The sequence below is a fragment of the Microtus oregoni genome, unplaced genomic scaffold (genome assembly GCF_018167655.1).
Source record: "Microtus oregoni isolate MIOR12 unplaced genomic scaffold, Mior012 000044F_ref0000062, whole genome shotgun sequence".
Lineage (NCBI taxonomy): Eukaryota > Metazoa > Chordata > Mammalia > Rodentia > Cricetidae > Microtus > Microtus oregoni.
Genome location: NW_024543218.1, coordinates 3,017,606 through 3,034,097, shown reverse-complemented (window position 1 = coordinate 3,034,097; position 16,492 = coordinate 3,017,606). Strand labels below are relative to the sequence as shown.

The 16,492-nt window shown below is 38.3% G+C and overlaps 1 protein-coding gene across 1 annotated transcript in view; it reads left to right on the top strand.

The window, feature by feature from the left end:
• Positions 1-2,010: 2,010 nt before the first annotated feature.
• LOC121434676 (zinc finger protein 239-like) overlaps positions 2,011-16,492 on the top strand; it is a gene marked incomplete at its 3' end in the record, with an annotated part of 27,963 nt that continues 13,481 nt past the window's right edge. Inside the window, exon 1 of the mRNA XM_041633600.1 lies at positions 2,011-2,154. Coding sequence (XP_041489534.1) covers positions 2,011-2,154 — 144 coding nt within the window. The remainder of the gene's footprint in view (positions 2,155-16,492) is intronic.

Genomic DNA, 16,492 nt, shown 5'->3' with positions numbered 1-16,492 from the left:
ATTCTAACAAAAGCACTCTATAGATTCAATGCAATCCCCATCAAAATCCCAACAAAATTCTTCACAGACCTTGAGAGAAAAATAATCAACTTTATATAGAAATACAAAAAACCCAGGATAGACAAAACAATCCTGCACAATAAAGGTCCTTCTGGAGGCATTACCATCCCTGACTTCAAAATCTATCACAGAGCTACAGTAAAGAAAACAGCTTGGTATTGGCATAGGAACAGAGATGTTGAACAATGGAGTCAAATCAAAGACCTGGATATTAACCCACAAACCTATGAACACCTGATTTTTGACAAAGGAGCTAAAAGCATACAATGGAAGAAAGAAATCACCTTTAACAAATGGTACAGGCATAACTGGATTTCAACCTGTAGAATAATGAAAATAGATTCATATCTATCACCATGTAGAAATCTCAAGTCCAAATGGATTAAAGACATAAATATAAACCTTACCACACTGAAACTTATAGAAGAGAAAGTGGGACGTAGACTGCAACACATGGGCACAGGAGACCACTTCCTATGTAAAACCCCAATAGCACAGACAACAAGAGCAATGATGAATAAATAGGACTTCCTGAAACTGAGAAGCTTCTGTAAAGCAAAGGACACTGTCATTAAATCAAAAAGGAATCTTGATGAATGGGAGAAGATCTTCACCAACCCCACATCAGACAAAGGTCTGATCTCCAAAATATATAAAGAACTCAAGAAACTAGACTTTAAAATTCTAAATAACCCAATTAAAAAATGGAGTACTGAACAGACACAGAATTTTCAACAAAAGAAGCTCAAATGATCAAAAGATACTTAAGGTCATATTCAACTTCTTTGGCAATCAGGAAAATGCAAATCAAAACAACTTTGAGATACCATCTTACAACTGTCAGAAAGGCTAAAATCAAAATCACCAATGATAGCCTATGCTGGAGAGGATGTGGAGTAAGGGGAACACTCATCCATTGCTGCTAAGTATGCAAACTTGTGAAACCACTTCGGAAATAAGTGTGGCAGTTTCTCAGGAAATTGTGAGTCAACCTACCTCAGGATCCAGCAATACTACTCTTGGAAATATACCCAAGCATACTACAAAAACATTTGTTCAACTATGTTCATAGCAGCATTATTTGTATTAGCCAGAACCTGGAAACAACCTAGATGCCCCTCAATGGAAGAATGGATAAAGACAGTGTGGAACATATACACATTAGAGTACTACGCAGTGGTAAAAAAAAAATAACACCTTGAATTCTGCATGCAAATGGATGGAAATAGAAAATACTATCCCGCCGGGCGATGGTGGCGCACGCCTTTAATCCCAGCACTCGGGAGGCAGAGGCAGGCCGATCTCTGTGAATTCGAGACCAGCCTGGTCTACATAGCTAGTTCCAGAACAGGCTCCAAAGCCACAGAGAAACCCTGTCTCAAAAAAAACCAAAAAAAAAATACTATCCCGAGTGAGATAACCCAGACCCAAAAGGATGAATATGGTATGTACTCACTCATTAGTAGACTCTAGCCATCAACAAAGGACATTGAGCCTATAGTTTACAAGCTTAGAGAAGCAAAATAATAACTTGAACCCAAAGAAAATCATACGTAGATCCTCCTGGAAATCGGAAGCAGACAAAATTGCCAGGCAAAAGTTGGGAGCATGGGGGTGGGGGTGAGGGTGGGATGGGGGAAAGGAAGAGTGGGAGAGAGAAGGGAGAAGGGAAGGTTTGAGGAGAGCTTGGTGGAGTGGGAGGGTTGAGATGAAGGAAGGGTGGATATAGGGGCAGGGAAGAAGATATCCTCATTAAGAGAGCCATTTTAGCCTCTTTCGGGACTTGGCTCCAAGATGACCAAAAAAAGGAGAAACAACGGTCGTGCCAAAAAGGGCCGCAGCCATGTGCAGCCAGTTCGCTGCACTAACTGAGCCCGCTGTGTGCCCAAGGACAAGGCCATTAAGAAGTTCATCATTCAGAACATCGTAGAGGTGGCTGCCATCAGGGACATGTCTGAAGCAAGTGTCTTCGATGCCTATGTGCTCCCCAAACTCTATGTCAAGCTGCATTATTGTGTGAGCTGTGCTATTCATAGCAAGGTAGTCAGGAATCGATCCCGGGAAGCTCGGAAGGACCGAACACCTTTGATGTTGGTACCAGAGTTGCTATAAATGACTGCTGCTTTAGGGGTTAAATATTTTGTTAGTGGAGATACAACCAATCCACTAAATTATGATAAGACTTTCTGACTGGATAATAGGTAAATATAGTTGGGCTATATTCAAAATTATTTTATTACCAAAACTATATCATTTGTTTTACTGGAAAAAGGAAAATGGTTTGTTTTTACTGCTGGATCATGTTTTGTGTAGTAAAGAAGAAATTCTTTGGTCAAATTGTAATCTTTGTATATCAATGTTAAGATTTCCTTATTTGTATTATAGTAAATCAATGGTTTTGAGAAAAAAAGAAATGAACAATTTTCTGAATAGGTATCACATACCATAATTAAATCAAGATCAGGTGAATAATTTAAATCAACCTATAACCTGCAAGGAAAGGGAAGTCATTCCAACCAAAAAAAAAAAAAAAAAGCCCAGGGCCAGAGAGTGTCAGGGCAGAATTCCATCAGAACTAAGACCCAATAACAATACTCCTCAAAGGGTTCCACATAATAGAAAGAGAAGGAACATTGCCAAACCCCTTTAATGATGGTACAGTTACACCTCTACTAAAACCATGCAAAGATTCAACCAAAAAAGAAAATTACAGACCCATCTCCCTGATGAGCATAGATGCAAAAATACTCAATAAAATACTAGCTAAAATCTAAGAACACATCAAAAAATCATCTACCATGATGAAGTCAGATTCATCTCAGAGATGCAAGAATGGTTCAACATACAAAAATTTATTAAGAATCCTGCCCTCTTTAAGTTCCTTTCCTGACATCCTTTAGTAGTGAACGACAATATGGCAATATAAGCCAAATTAACCATTTTCTCCCATTAGTACTCTTGATTGCTAAGACTTTCCAGAATCCCTCATTGGCTAGGGCCACCCAGCTGGGACTCACAATATTAACAGCTTCTCTACTGGAGGATCAGAGACCAAATGACTCAGACAGCACAATCCATCCAGTTCTTCCCTCCCAGCCCAGCAGACAGGGCCCCAGTTTAAAAACTTTGTATTTAGTACACATTATTCTACTCCCCTAGATCACATCCTATCCCACATCCAAAGTACAGGGTCCTTTGTGTGCACATTCCATTGTACACTTACTTCCCAGTGCAGCCATCCCATTGGCTCAGAGATGGGAAATCCTGAAGACAAACACAGGTCACATTCATAAAGTAACTATTGTTATTGTGCATCTGTGGTTACTTTGTAACTGTTGTTAAAGAAAAACACACCATAAATTAGAAAACAATCCAGGCATATTTGGGTTTGGAGGCAACAAGGAGAATGTAAATATAATGTGGATTTCATCTCTAAAATTATTTTGAAAACTTGAAATAGACTTTATGGCCATGTGCTCCAGAGACTAGGGATTTGTGTTAGAGCACATTAAATATTTCTCATGTATTTTCTCTAAAGATGAACAACTTAATGCAGAAAGGTAACAGTCCTGTTAAGCAGGGCCACAACATTTCCCCCAGATTTTGTATTTTAGATGAGCTACTTTAAATATAGCAATTAGGTTTAAAGATAAGGTCAGTTTCTTTCCCAGATTCTTGATTGCCTTGGTCTGTGGACTGCAAACAATGGTCAATCTGGACATTCATGAAACATCTACAATTGACTACCTGATTCCACAATGCTAATTTCAACTACTGTTGAAGGAGGAAAGCTTTCGCCCTCAGTACAACTTCTCCCTTTCTGAACTGTGTCTCCACCAGCTTCATGTTGGTCAATGACCTCAACTCTTGCACAGGTCTCTCTTCTTCTAAGTCCCCAATAAAGGCCAGAAAGATCAGCAGACACTCAGTAACTACTCTACATTTCTTCTTCATTGACAAGTCAATGCCAAACCTGTAAGAAGTTGCAGGACTGTTTTCCCAGCACTGGGCAGCAGAGGCAGGATTAGGTGTTCAAAATGATTCTCAATTATATAGTATGAGGCAAGCCTAAACTATAAGAGACAAAGAAATCAATAATTAACATCACTTGAGAGAAATAAAATGCAACTATTAATGACTTGAAACATTGGAGGACAGAAACAGAGACAAGAGGAGCAATACACTTAAAAAAATATCTGAAAATTACACCAATAAGATTTTAAAATGATAAAAATATTGCACTCTTGAGATTAAATAAAACTTTCTATATTGACTTTGAAACAGAGTTGGCCTTTCTATAGGAGAGGGAATGTCACTAATAAGAGATAGATTAATGGTTTCTATATACATATGTTGGCTACTGAGATCTGTAACCTGACACATAAAGTTAGTCAATGGCCTGTTTCTCAAATCTCTGAGCTGACATGACTGTGTCAAGCAAGATCAACCATGTCTGCATAGAATTGTTGCCTAATTGCCTTTCCTGGAACTAGCTCCTGTAGACCAGGCTGGCCTTGAACTTACAGCCAGCCTTTGCCTCCCTAGTGCTGGGATTAAAGGCCTATGCCAACTCTGCTCAGCCAGGAACATTTTCATAATGGTGACTCCAATCCTAGGGTAGGGAAGTCTTGCAGATGCCTAGTAAACTTCCTAGGAAAAACTGCATCTTGCTGGGCATTGATGGCACACACCCTTGCTGCGCCAAGTGATCTCTTTGAGTTCAAGGACAGCCTGATTTACCCAGTGAGTTCCAGAATAGTCAGGACACTCCTAGAGACAAACCTTGTCTCAAAAAATTTTTTAAAAGGAGAATAGCATCTTGTATAATTCCAAGGGAGAAATGAAAGATATTAGAGAATTATAAGTACAAATTATCACATGAATTTAGGAGGAGACTACTCAAACAAATCTATACAATGAGAACACAGGGTATCTCAAGAACTTTACTATGAGCAGAGTGGCCATGGGACTGATAACTAAATCTCCATATGGTGGGAAGAGTTGGGTTCTTAGAATCTGAAGCAACCCCTCCACAAAGGCCTTGTCACCAGACCATTACCAGCTCCCCTAAGCATATTTCTGGTTTTAGAGAAGGAGCTTTGTTTTATTATCAGTAGATCAGATCCCTAGGGAAACTCAAAAGGCTTAGGCACCAATCTATTACTAGGTCTCCCAAGATTGTTCTTCCTTCCTCAAGAGGGCATAAAAAAAAAGCCTTGATTGATCAGGTAACTCCTCCAGACAACAATGTTTTGCATTTCAATTATATGTCACCTGGTGTCATATTGCCCATTTGAAAGAACTGTGCTTTTCTCAAATAGAAAACTGGAACTTTATACCACATCCTCTGTTCCTCCCCATCTGGAGACAACATTCCCTTGCTCACAATGTTGCTGTTTCCCAGCTGGTCAAACCTCTCAGTTCTTCAACTCCCAGCAGCAACAATTACACTGCAGCATAAAAAACCACTGAAGGCAGCTCCTCTGCAAAGCTGAGTCTGAACATGTCTGCCCAGAAGAGGCCTGCATGACTTAAAGGGCCTGATTAGCTAATTCGGTCTGAATGAAAAAAAAAACACTGTCCACAGGGCTATAGTGTGCTTAAAGACACAGCACAGTGGTTCCTGGCCATTGCTCCCACCCCAGTCAAACATCTTTTCTAGAAGGGCCAAGATATGTATTTCATAACACTTATCCCTGGCTTCCAAAAGTAGACACTGTCATAATCTTGCACTCCATAGGAACTTTCCCTTTTTCTTCCAGGACACAATGTGGCTAGCTAGCTTGTACAGTGTACTGTGCTGTGCTAGGTGGGTGCAGTGATTTCCTGTCCCACGGTGGAAAGAATGCTCAGAATATTATTAACAGCTAAAGAGAATTTTAAGGTAATAAATGGAGAAGTTTGTGCTGTGGCTTCATGCTGAGATCAGATGAACTGAAGGTACTTTTTATGGTGTTGGTAAAGTTATCTTTTAGAATAAGAATCAAAATTGATAATTGACTTTTCACAGTGTCATCCACTTGAATTTCAACTAAAACCTTATGGTACAGTATGAACATGCCAGAGGCATTTCTTTCCATCATTTGTTTAATTTACAATTGTTCCTACATGATTTTGAGGAAAGAATGTCACTAAATGTCTTTGCTTTTACATTGTGATTATCATTAAAGTGGATTTGTTAATTGAGCATGCTTAAGGAAAGGGAGAACATTGCATGAGCATGTTCAGACTCCCTACGTAAAATCTCCATGCTTCATTCGTTGAGGAAAAACAATTTTGAAAACAACTTTATAAACATTCTTTATGCCTCCTACAGGCAAGAATTTTTTCTCATTTCATCTGTCTTGGCTGTTGAAATGTCTGGCTATTTTTGGCAGTTAAAATTGACTACACAAAGAATTGATTATACCTGAGGAGATTTTACTTAAAGGTTTGAAATGGGAAAATATTCCTTTAATGTGTATAGTTTGAGATGATAGGATCCACATTAAGCTGCTTGGTGTTTGTGCACACTTAACCAGTGAGCTATCTCTCTCACTCATGTCTGTGTGCAGTTTTAACACCATCACTCATGAGCAGTGGGATTTTCTAAATTTGAGACCAGTCTGGCCTACAGAATGAGTTCTACAACTACACAGAAAAATCCTGTCTTGAAATCACCAAAAAAATAAAAACGAACCTGAATCCAACAAAGACTATGACCCAACTTTAATCAGCATCTCCCATTCTGGTAGCAGCAGTCACATATAAAGTATTTTGAAGAAGAAGAAAAGTCTCTGTTTTGCCTCCGTGCTCTAGCTCTGGCTACCAAGCTCATTCCTTTACTAGCATTAGAGCCTACTGCATTGTAATTTTGATGAATACTTAAAACCAGCTGAGTCACAGAGCCTTGGGGGCAGAACAACTACTAGAATCTTCACCTGACCTTAGACAAAAGGCTGAGAAGCAAGCTATTGGATTCTTCAATTGCCATTGGTAGGCAGTTTTTCTTAAGTTACCTGGACAATAGCTTGTGAGACATTTTAATAAGCCTACTTTTTACATACATGGTGAGATTCATTCTACAAATCCTGTTCATGTAGAGAATCTTAAATACTGCAGTTGTATATTTTATTCACCTGACTATGGAGTGAGATGTGCTGGCTAACAATAGTGCTCATTCTTTCTAGCTCCATTATTCTCTACATATTCAAATTTCCATGAACACTATTCTTTTTATTATTATTCATTTACCTGGAATTTGCTTCAAATTTAAGGAACAAAACCCTAAAGCAATGAGCCATTATCCACCTTTCTGATGGGGGAAAGACTGATCATCTTGATTGAGATCTGTTTCCTGCTTTTCTCTTTCCTGTTGTATAAAATCCCTGTGAAAACCATATAAAAAGTACCTTCAGTTCATCTGACCTCAGAAATGAAGCCACAGAACAAATATTTCATTTAGTAACTTTAAAACTCTCTTTAATTGTTAGTATTCTAGGCATCCTTACCCCATGGGACAGGAAAATGCTTGATCCACCTAGCACAGTGCACCCTACAAGTCATATAGTGTGCTGGAAGAAAAAGGGAAAGTTCCTAGGCATGCAAGAAGATGACATTGATTGCTTTTGTAGCCAGGGGCAAGTGCTATTGAAATGTATATATTCTCAGATCTGGAGAAGTTCTCTATTAGGGGCAATGGATTGCACAGGAATCAGTATTCTGTGTCTTTAAGCACACTGTATCCCTATGGGAGGTGCTCTTGTCACTCAGGACTCAGTAGCCAATCATGCACTCCAGGTGACCTGCCAGTCAGAAGCAGTGCAGGTCTCTTCCTGGGAAGCCATCTTCAGTCTTGGCTTTGAAGTGGAGCTGGCGCCAGAGAATTCCTGTTCTCGGTGCAGTTGCTGTTGCAGGGAGACGATGCACTGAGAATTTTTGCAAAATGGAGAAGCCCAACATGGTAAGTGAGGAAATGCTGTCTCCTGATGGGGAGGAGCAGAGGGTGAGGTGCAGAAAACACTATGGTGTTACCTCCATGGGTCTGGGTGGGAACCTGCCATCATTCTCCCTGTATGTGAAGTCCCTCATGGTCCCTGCTATCTCCTGAACCTAGGAGCAGGCCTCTGAATAACTTTGTTCTGTGGCTTCATCTCCTTAGAGTATTGGGAGCAGGAAGTTGTGTGTAAAAACACTTTCCTAGTCAACTTCAACAGTGTTCTTGCACTCATGGAAACAAGTTGCCAAACTCAGAGAAGCCTAGATTCTCCAATATCTTCTCGGTATCGAGCACTTTGCATTTAAGCTTTAAATATGATCTGAATTGAGATTTAAATTTGTAGAGGTTATCAAAGGCATCTCATGTGTTGTGTAGCTTTCCACTACTGTACCATAATGTTGAAGAGTAGAATTGGTGATACAATAGATTGACCAATGCTTAAAAAATAATTAGTCTCACAAAGTAGAATTTAGCAGAGGGAGAACTTCATGTAAAACACCCAGACTTTAAATATATGCTAATCAGAACTGGAAGAGATTAGAATGCCCTGGTACACATTGTTTACCAGGATTGTGCAGATATTTGACTCCAAACCATTTCAAAGAAGCCATCACTGATTTAAAAATAAAAACTCACTGCCAGGTAGTAGTGGTGCGTGCCTTTAATTCCCACACTCTGGAGGCAGAATCTGATGGATTTCTTTGAGTTCAAGGCAAACCTGATCTACAAGAGTTCCAGGACAGGCTCCAAAGCTACTGAGAAACACCTCGAAAAATCCCCGAGTACAGGGATTAAAGGCGTGCTGCACCACTGCCCGCCTAAGATGTTATTCTTAAGAAGCTTACTAGACTTGCCTGGATCTTCTGCAACACCTCCTCACCTTATCTTTTTTATCTTTTACTTGTCCAGTCCAGTCTTTCTTTTCCCTTGTGATCGTCACCTTAGAACCCTGTCTGTAACTGGTAACTGGCATACTTAAGAGAATATTCTGAGAATACTTTTGCCTAAATATTTAGACTGGCAAGTTTCCTGTTTCTATTTCAATTGTTCAAAGTTTAATCTGGACCATTATCATAAGGGATGCTTATGGATAACAGCATATATTGAATGCAAAATCTGTCTATCCTAGCTCCCCTTGAGCATTGGACAGAGATCAATGCATAACATCATTTAAGAAACTTTTCTTTATTAATCTTCTAAGTGTGTATTGTGATTTCTCTGTGGAAAGGCATATTAATTGTAGAAGAGCTGCATTTCTGTCCGGATAAAAATATTGTTTCTGAGACAACTTCTGTTATTTTGACTCAGATGGCTTTGGTCCCTGTCTGTTGCTTTCCTGGACAATCTTGAGTGTCCTCTATATTACACCCTCAAAGTTCTTAAGTGACTGTACCCATTCACAGTTTTAAAATTATGTATTTGCCTGGCATTGATGGTGCACTCGGGAGGCAGAAGCATGCAGGTCTCTGTGAGTTTGAATCCAGTGTAGTCTACAAGAACTAGTTCCTGGACAGGCACCAAAGCTCAGAGATACCATGTCTCAAACAAAACCAATAAAATAAAATAAAAATGCATTTGAGCCATGTAGTTGACTGTCCAACACAGTCACAGGAAAAGGATTTGCACATGGAGCATTTCTTCTGTCCTCAGACCACAAGAGGAAGAATAGATTATTGTGTGCACTGCAGGGGGCACAGCATAGGCAATCAGCTGTTGCAGCCACCACTATGAGAAAGGGCCTGATTGTGGTAGCAGGAGAGGTTTGTAATTGCCCAGCATGTGTAAATTAATGTTGTGTGATTGTGTGGGTGTCCAGATTAGGAAGGTTATCTTGAGTCAAGTAACATTTAATTTGCAATTAGGCAACTATCCTCTGCAGATATGATCGATCTTTGTTTATTGATATTTACTGAGCTCTACAATTTCTTTGCTTCATTCCCCGCCTCTCCACTCCCGCTTCAACACTCTCCCAAGGTCCCCATGCACCCAATTTACTCAGGAAATCTTGTCTCTTTATCCTTTATTCTTCCCATGTAGATTAGATGTTTGTCAGTCTCTCTTAGCATCCTCATTTTTGTCTAAGATCTGGGATTGTGGTTTGTAGGCTGGCTTTCTTTGCTTTATGCTTAAAAACCACCTATAAGTTAGTACATGTGATAATTGTCTTTCTGTGTCTGGGTTACCTCACTCAAAATAATGTTTTCTAGATCCATCAATTTTCCTGCAAAATTCAAGATGTTGTTATTTTTTTTCTGCTGTGTAGAACTCCATAGTGTAAATGTACCACACTTTTCTTATTCATTCTTCTATGGAGGAGCATTTAGGTTGTTTCCACATTCTGGCTATGACAAACAAAGCTGCTATGAACATAGTTGAGCACATGTCCTCGAGGCACGATTAAGCATCTTTTGATTATATACCCAAAAGTGGTATTACTGGGTCTTGAGAAAGGTCATTTCCTAATTTTCTGAGAAATTGCCACACTGACATCCAAAGGGACTGTATCAGCTTGCATTCCCACAAGCAATGCAGAAGTGTTTCTATTTCCCCAAAAGCTCTCCAGCATAAGTTGTCATCAGTGTTTTTAATCCTGGACATTCTTTCAGGTGTTAGATGGAATGTCAGAGATGTTTTGATTTGCATTTCTCTGATTAATGATATTGAACATTTCCTTAATTGTCTTTCAGCTATTTTAGATTGCTCTGTTGAGAGTTCTCTGTTTAGGTCTGTACTCTATTTTTTATTGGATTATGAGTTCTTCTGGTGTCCAATATCTTAAGTTCTTTGTATATTTTGAAGATCGGACCTCTGTCTGATGTGGGATTTTGATCTTTTCCCATTCTGTAGGCTGTCATTTTGCCTTGTTAACCTGTCCTTTGCTTTACAGAAGCTTTTTAGTTTCAGGATGTCCCATTTAATTTTTCTTTTAGTGTCTGTGCTACTGCGGTTATGTTTAGGAATTGGTTCCCTGTGCCAATGCATTCAAGTGTACTTCCCAATTTTTCTTCTGTAATTTTCAGTGTGGCTGGCTTTATGTTGAGGTCTTTGATCCATTTGGACTTGAGTTTTGTGCATGCTGATAGATATGGGTCTATTTTAATTTTTCTACATGTTGATATCCAGTTATGCCAGCGCCACTAGTTAAATGTGTTTTCTTTTTTCCATTTGATATTTTTTCGTTCCTTCTCAAATATCAGGTGTTTAAAGATATGTGAGTTGATATCTGGGTCTTCTATTTAGCTCAATTGGTCCTCCTGTCTGTTCTAATGACAATACCAGGCTGTTTTCAGTAATGTATCTCTGTAGTAAAGATTGAAGACAGGGATTGTGATGCTTCCAGAAGTTCTTTTATTGTATAGGATTGTTTGGCTATCCTGAGTTTTTTGTTTTTCAAATGAATTTGAGTGCTGTTCTTTTGAAATCTTTGAAGAATTTTGCTGGGATTTTGATGGGCATTGTATTCAATCTGTAGATTGCTTTTGGTAAGAAATATGATCGATCTTGCTTGACAGAGTTATGTCGGCTCAGAGATTTGAAAAACAGTCCATGGACTAACTCTATGTATTCGGTTACAAATCTCAGCGTGAACATATGTATATTTGTACCATCAATCTACCTCTTGTTAATGACATTCTTTCTCCTAGGGAATGGCCTACTCCTTTTTAAAATCAATATAGAAAATTTTATTTAATCTTAAAAGTGCATTTTTTTTGGTGTGTTGAGACAAGGCTTCTCTGTAGCTTTGGAGCCTGCCCTGGAACAAGCTCTTGTAGACCAGGCTGGCCTCAAACTCACAAAGATCCACTTTCTTCTGCCTCCTGAGTGCTGGGAATAAAGGCCTGAGCCACTACTGCACAGTTAAAAGTGCATTTTTATCATCACTTTAAAAATCACTTTTTGGTTTCAGTTTCAAATACTTTCTTTAAGTAAATTGCTGCTGTTATCTCTATTTGTTTCTGTTTTCCAAGGTTTCTAAGTCATTGGTAGTTTCATTTCATTTCTTTCAAGTTATGTTGATTTCTATGTAGAGCAATGTCTCCTATACTTTAGGCTTGCCTCATGCTACATAATTGAGAATTATTTTACACACCTAATCCTGCCTCTGTTGCCAGTTCTGGGAAGACAGTCCTGCAACTCCTTCCAGGTTTGTCCTTCTCTAGTCAGTGAGAAAGAAAAATAGAGCAGTTAATGAGTGTCTGCTAATCATTCTGGCTTTTATTGGGGACTTAGAAATGAAGAGGGATTGGTATAAGAATTGAACTTATTGACCAACTTTGAAGCTGGTGGAGACACAGTGCAGGAATTGAGAGGTTGGCCTGAGGGTAAGAGCTTTCCTCCTTCAACTGAGATTACTTATGTGGAATCAGGAGGTCAATTGTGATGCTGTATGATTATCCTGATTGACCATTGTTTGCAGTCCACAGACAATGGTAATCTAGGTATGGCACTTACCTTATCTTGAAATCTAGTTGTGATATTTACAATAGTTCATCAAAAACAGATAATCTGGGTAAAATGTTGTGGCCCTGCTTAACAGGACTGTTACTTTTCTGGAATAAGGTGTTCATCTTTAGGGAAAATACATGAGAAATATTTATTGTGCTCTAATAAAAATCCTTAGTCTCTCGAGCACATGGCCATAAAGTCTATTTCAAGTTTTCAAAATAATTTTTGAGCTTAAAACTGCATCATATTCTCATTGTCTTTGCTCCCTCCGAGCCATAACATGATCCTGATTGTTTTCTAATTCATGGTCTGTTTTTGTTTAACAACAGTTACAAAGTAACCACAGTTACACAGGAACAGTGATTCCTTTATGAATGTGACCTGTGTTTGTCTTCAGGATTTTCCTTCTCTGAGGCAATGGGATGGCTGCACTGGAAAGTGAGTGTGCAATGCAATGTGCACACAGAGGACCCTGTACTTTGGATGTGGAACAGGATGTGCTCTAGGGTAGTGGAATAATGTATACTAAATACAATCTTTTTAAACAGGGGCCCTGTCTGCTGGGCTGGGAGGGCAGAACTGGAAGGACTGTGCAGTCTGAGTCATTTAATCTCTGATCCTCCTATAGAGGAACTGCTAATATTGTGAGCCCTAGCCAATGTGGAATTACGGGAAGAGTTAGCAATTGGGAATACAAGTCGCAGACAGTTTGTGGGTTCTTTCCATGATTCTATTCTGCCTCTGCAGTAGGTGTAGGCAGGAAGATCACAAGCTATATCGTGGTGAGCGTTGGGTGAAGCTTTGATCACTTCTAGCAATCATATAGAGAGTATCATACACAAAAATATATACAAACATACACAAAAAATAGCAGTAACCTTAATTTCAGAAGTGGTTGGAACTCCAAGTAGTTAGAGTAAATCAAGTTGATTTACATGTAAACTGATTCTTTAAAAATCTGTTCTCTTGAAATTCCATTTAAAAAGATTTCATTTCCTCACTGTGATGCAGACTTGGATTCCATCACCAATTGTAGGAAACATGGTAAGTGATCCTAACAGACATAATTTTCTTTATCACAAGAGAATGAGATGCTTTCAGTAATCAAATCTATTTTCTGTAAAGGAAAAACATCAGAAGACTTCAAGTGAATATTGTAAATTTTGGTGAAAGAGCCCTTCTCACCGAACCCATTTTCTATTATTGGTAAAGGAGAGAACAGGAGTGTACAGCATGTGTGATGGCCAGTGATTCAGTGAATTAGATTAGAACCTTGTTGTTCTTCTTTAAGAAACAATTATATATATATATATATGTGTGTGTGTGTGTGTGTGTGTGTGTGTGTGTGTGTGTTTGTGCATGTGTGTGTATGTAGATTTGTGTTTGTGCCTTGTTTTGTCAATGGTGTCATCCATATTGTTGATTTTGTGAACCATAATTTAATTATATCATTCATTGTTTGTGAAAACGATGGACCTTCCCCAGTTTGTACTCAGAATATTTTTTATATTTTTTGGTGATAAACAGTTTTACTTTTCTCTTCTTGATCTCAGATGCTTGCTTCTAAGTATTTTATTTTATTTTTTCATTTATATTTTAATAATAAAGCTTGCCTGAAGATCATAAAGTAAAACAGATGCCATGGCCCGCCTTACACCCCAGGCAATACTGACACACACCTTTAATCCCAGTAGTCACACTAGTTTGTTGTAGAGTCAATGCTGGTGTCTCATATCTTTAATCCTATCACTAAGGAGTTGCAGATAGGAAGTGGCATGCTTGGGAAGAGAGAGGAATATAAGGTGGTATGAGAGAAGAGCTGAGGATTGAGTGTTTTGTAGAAACAGCATTCACTTTGAGGATTTATAGAGACGGGATACCCCATTTGGTGAGTCTTAACAACATTTATCTAGGGCTTCCCTTGGAGGGAATGCTGAGGCTAAGGAAAAGTTAGATTAAGAGAAATGAAGACAGAAACATAGGTTAGACTGAAAGGATGAAAGGTCAATAGAAAACAGCCTGAGTTTATTTCTCAGCCAGCATATGTACTAAACACAGTCAAAATGCAGATCAAAAAGCAGTACAGTCAGCTCTCCACCTTCCTGCACTGTGCTTGGAGGCAGCTCAAACCTGTGCATTATCTGATTCAGCTAAGCAGCTTCTAATCATTAACTAGGGGTGCCCCTGGCTGGCCTCCACTAGCCCAAATATTAATAGAAAAAAATGGACTCTTATAGCTGGGCAAAATGCTTTTTCTGTTGGCTAACGCAGATGTTATTCACAGCCCTCAAGGTTACTAGAACAGCAGGTATGCTTGGACTCAAATAGAATCTTTAAGTCTGAAATGACTCCAGATGGAAACTGAGTCACATGTGGGCTCCCACATTGGACTGGGAACTTTATAGAGCTAAGATCTAGTGGATGGATGCTGTGCTTCATTGATCTTTCAGCTTCCCGCCCTACTAACTGATTACAGGATTTATGAACAACATCAGTTTGCACTACATCTAAAATCTAATTTAAATAAAAGGCTTCTTTTTAATTCCTGTTCATGATTTTGGGTCTAAATCTCTATCAAGTAACTTAAAAGTAAGTTTTTCGATTCTGTATATAAATAAAAAACTATGCTCCTTTAACCTCTTTGAGCTTTACTACATATAGCACTTAAAAGGTTTTCTACAGTAAACCACGATCATTCTTAGCAGTGACCATTAAAATCTTAATGATTTTACATTGATTCCTCCTAGAGTGTGGTAATGCCACTAAACTGACTACCCTCCTCCAAAGGTCAGCTTTGGGCTATAAATTATTCAGGATGATTCCAAGATTACTATCTAATATGGTCCTCATGCACTACACTAGACAGAACTTGAGATAATTCCTATACTTTCCCATTACACAAAGACTGGACAAGAAATAATACAGGTAATTCTCCCATAAATTGAAATTTTCTTAGGTTTATTTCAGGGACCCTTATAGATGCCGTTGCTCACAGACATCAAAATATAATTTCAAAAGCATGGTTCCCATATTCCTAAGAGTTGGGGTTTGGTCATTCATTAGGTCATGAATTATGCCATCATTGAGGTGGAGGAGGTAACAAGTTACTATGGGTAATGGTAAAATATATAAACAAAGGAGAAAATACTTAGTTATCTTGTTCTGAAAAGAAACAGGGAAGATATAGAAATCATAGGATAAATGATAGATTACTAATTTGACCTTAAATAAAAAACTATTTTTATTAAATATTTTATATTAGTATGGATTTTTTATATTAATACATATTTGAGATTATTTTTGTTATATTGTAGATGTTTCTAATCTTATTTAACATATTTTTGTATATTCATGGAAATTTAAGGTTATTTTTGATAAAAGATACTGTACATACATATCTACTCTTATGTAAGGTTTTCTGCCGAACTTTATGATATAAAATAAATCTCTAGTCCTGAAAATTACTATTACAAGCTATTTAAATTAATAAAATTACAAGTTAATGTTACATGTTATAATCATACTTATAGTCCTGTTAGGTAGGCTTTCAAGGTGAAGCCAAAAGATATTTCATTTTCATTTTTTTCATGATAGGATTCCTTTGAATTACTCTGGTTGTTCTGGAAATCACTTTGTAGAACATACTGGCCTTGAGCACACTGAGATCAACCTGCTTTTGCCACACAAGTACTGGGATTAAAGACATGCCCCATCACTCTCTGGCCAAAAATACATTTTCAATAAGTCATCAAATATTTCCTATTCAAAATATGGCACTTAAGATGTTATGATTATATAAGGCATTTCTGTTCCTGACAACACCAATCTACTTCAGAGAAATTATGGATATCATAGAAATGACTAAATGTAGTTAACTTTCTTGCTGTCAAGACTTAGGCACTGGCAAGAAACTGCCCTTTGAGTTGACTACTGACAGTATACTGTCTAAATTAGATAGGCAGGACATGAAAGAAAGTGACAGCTGAGCATTGCCATGGCAAAGAAGGA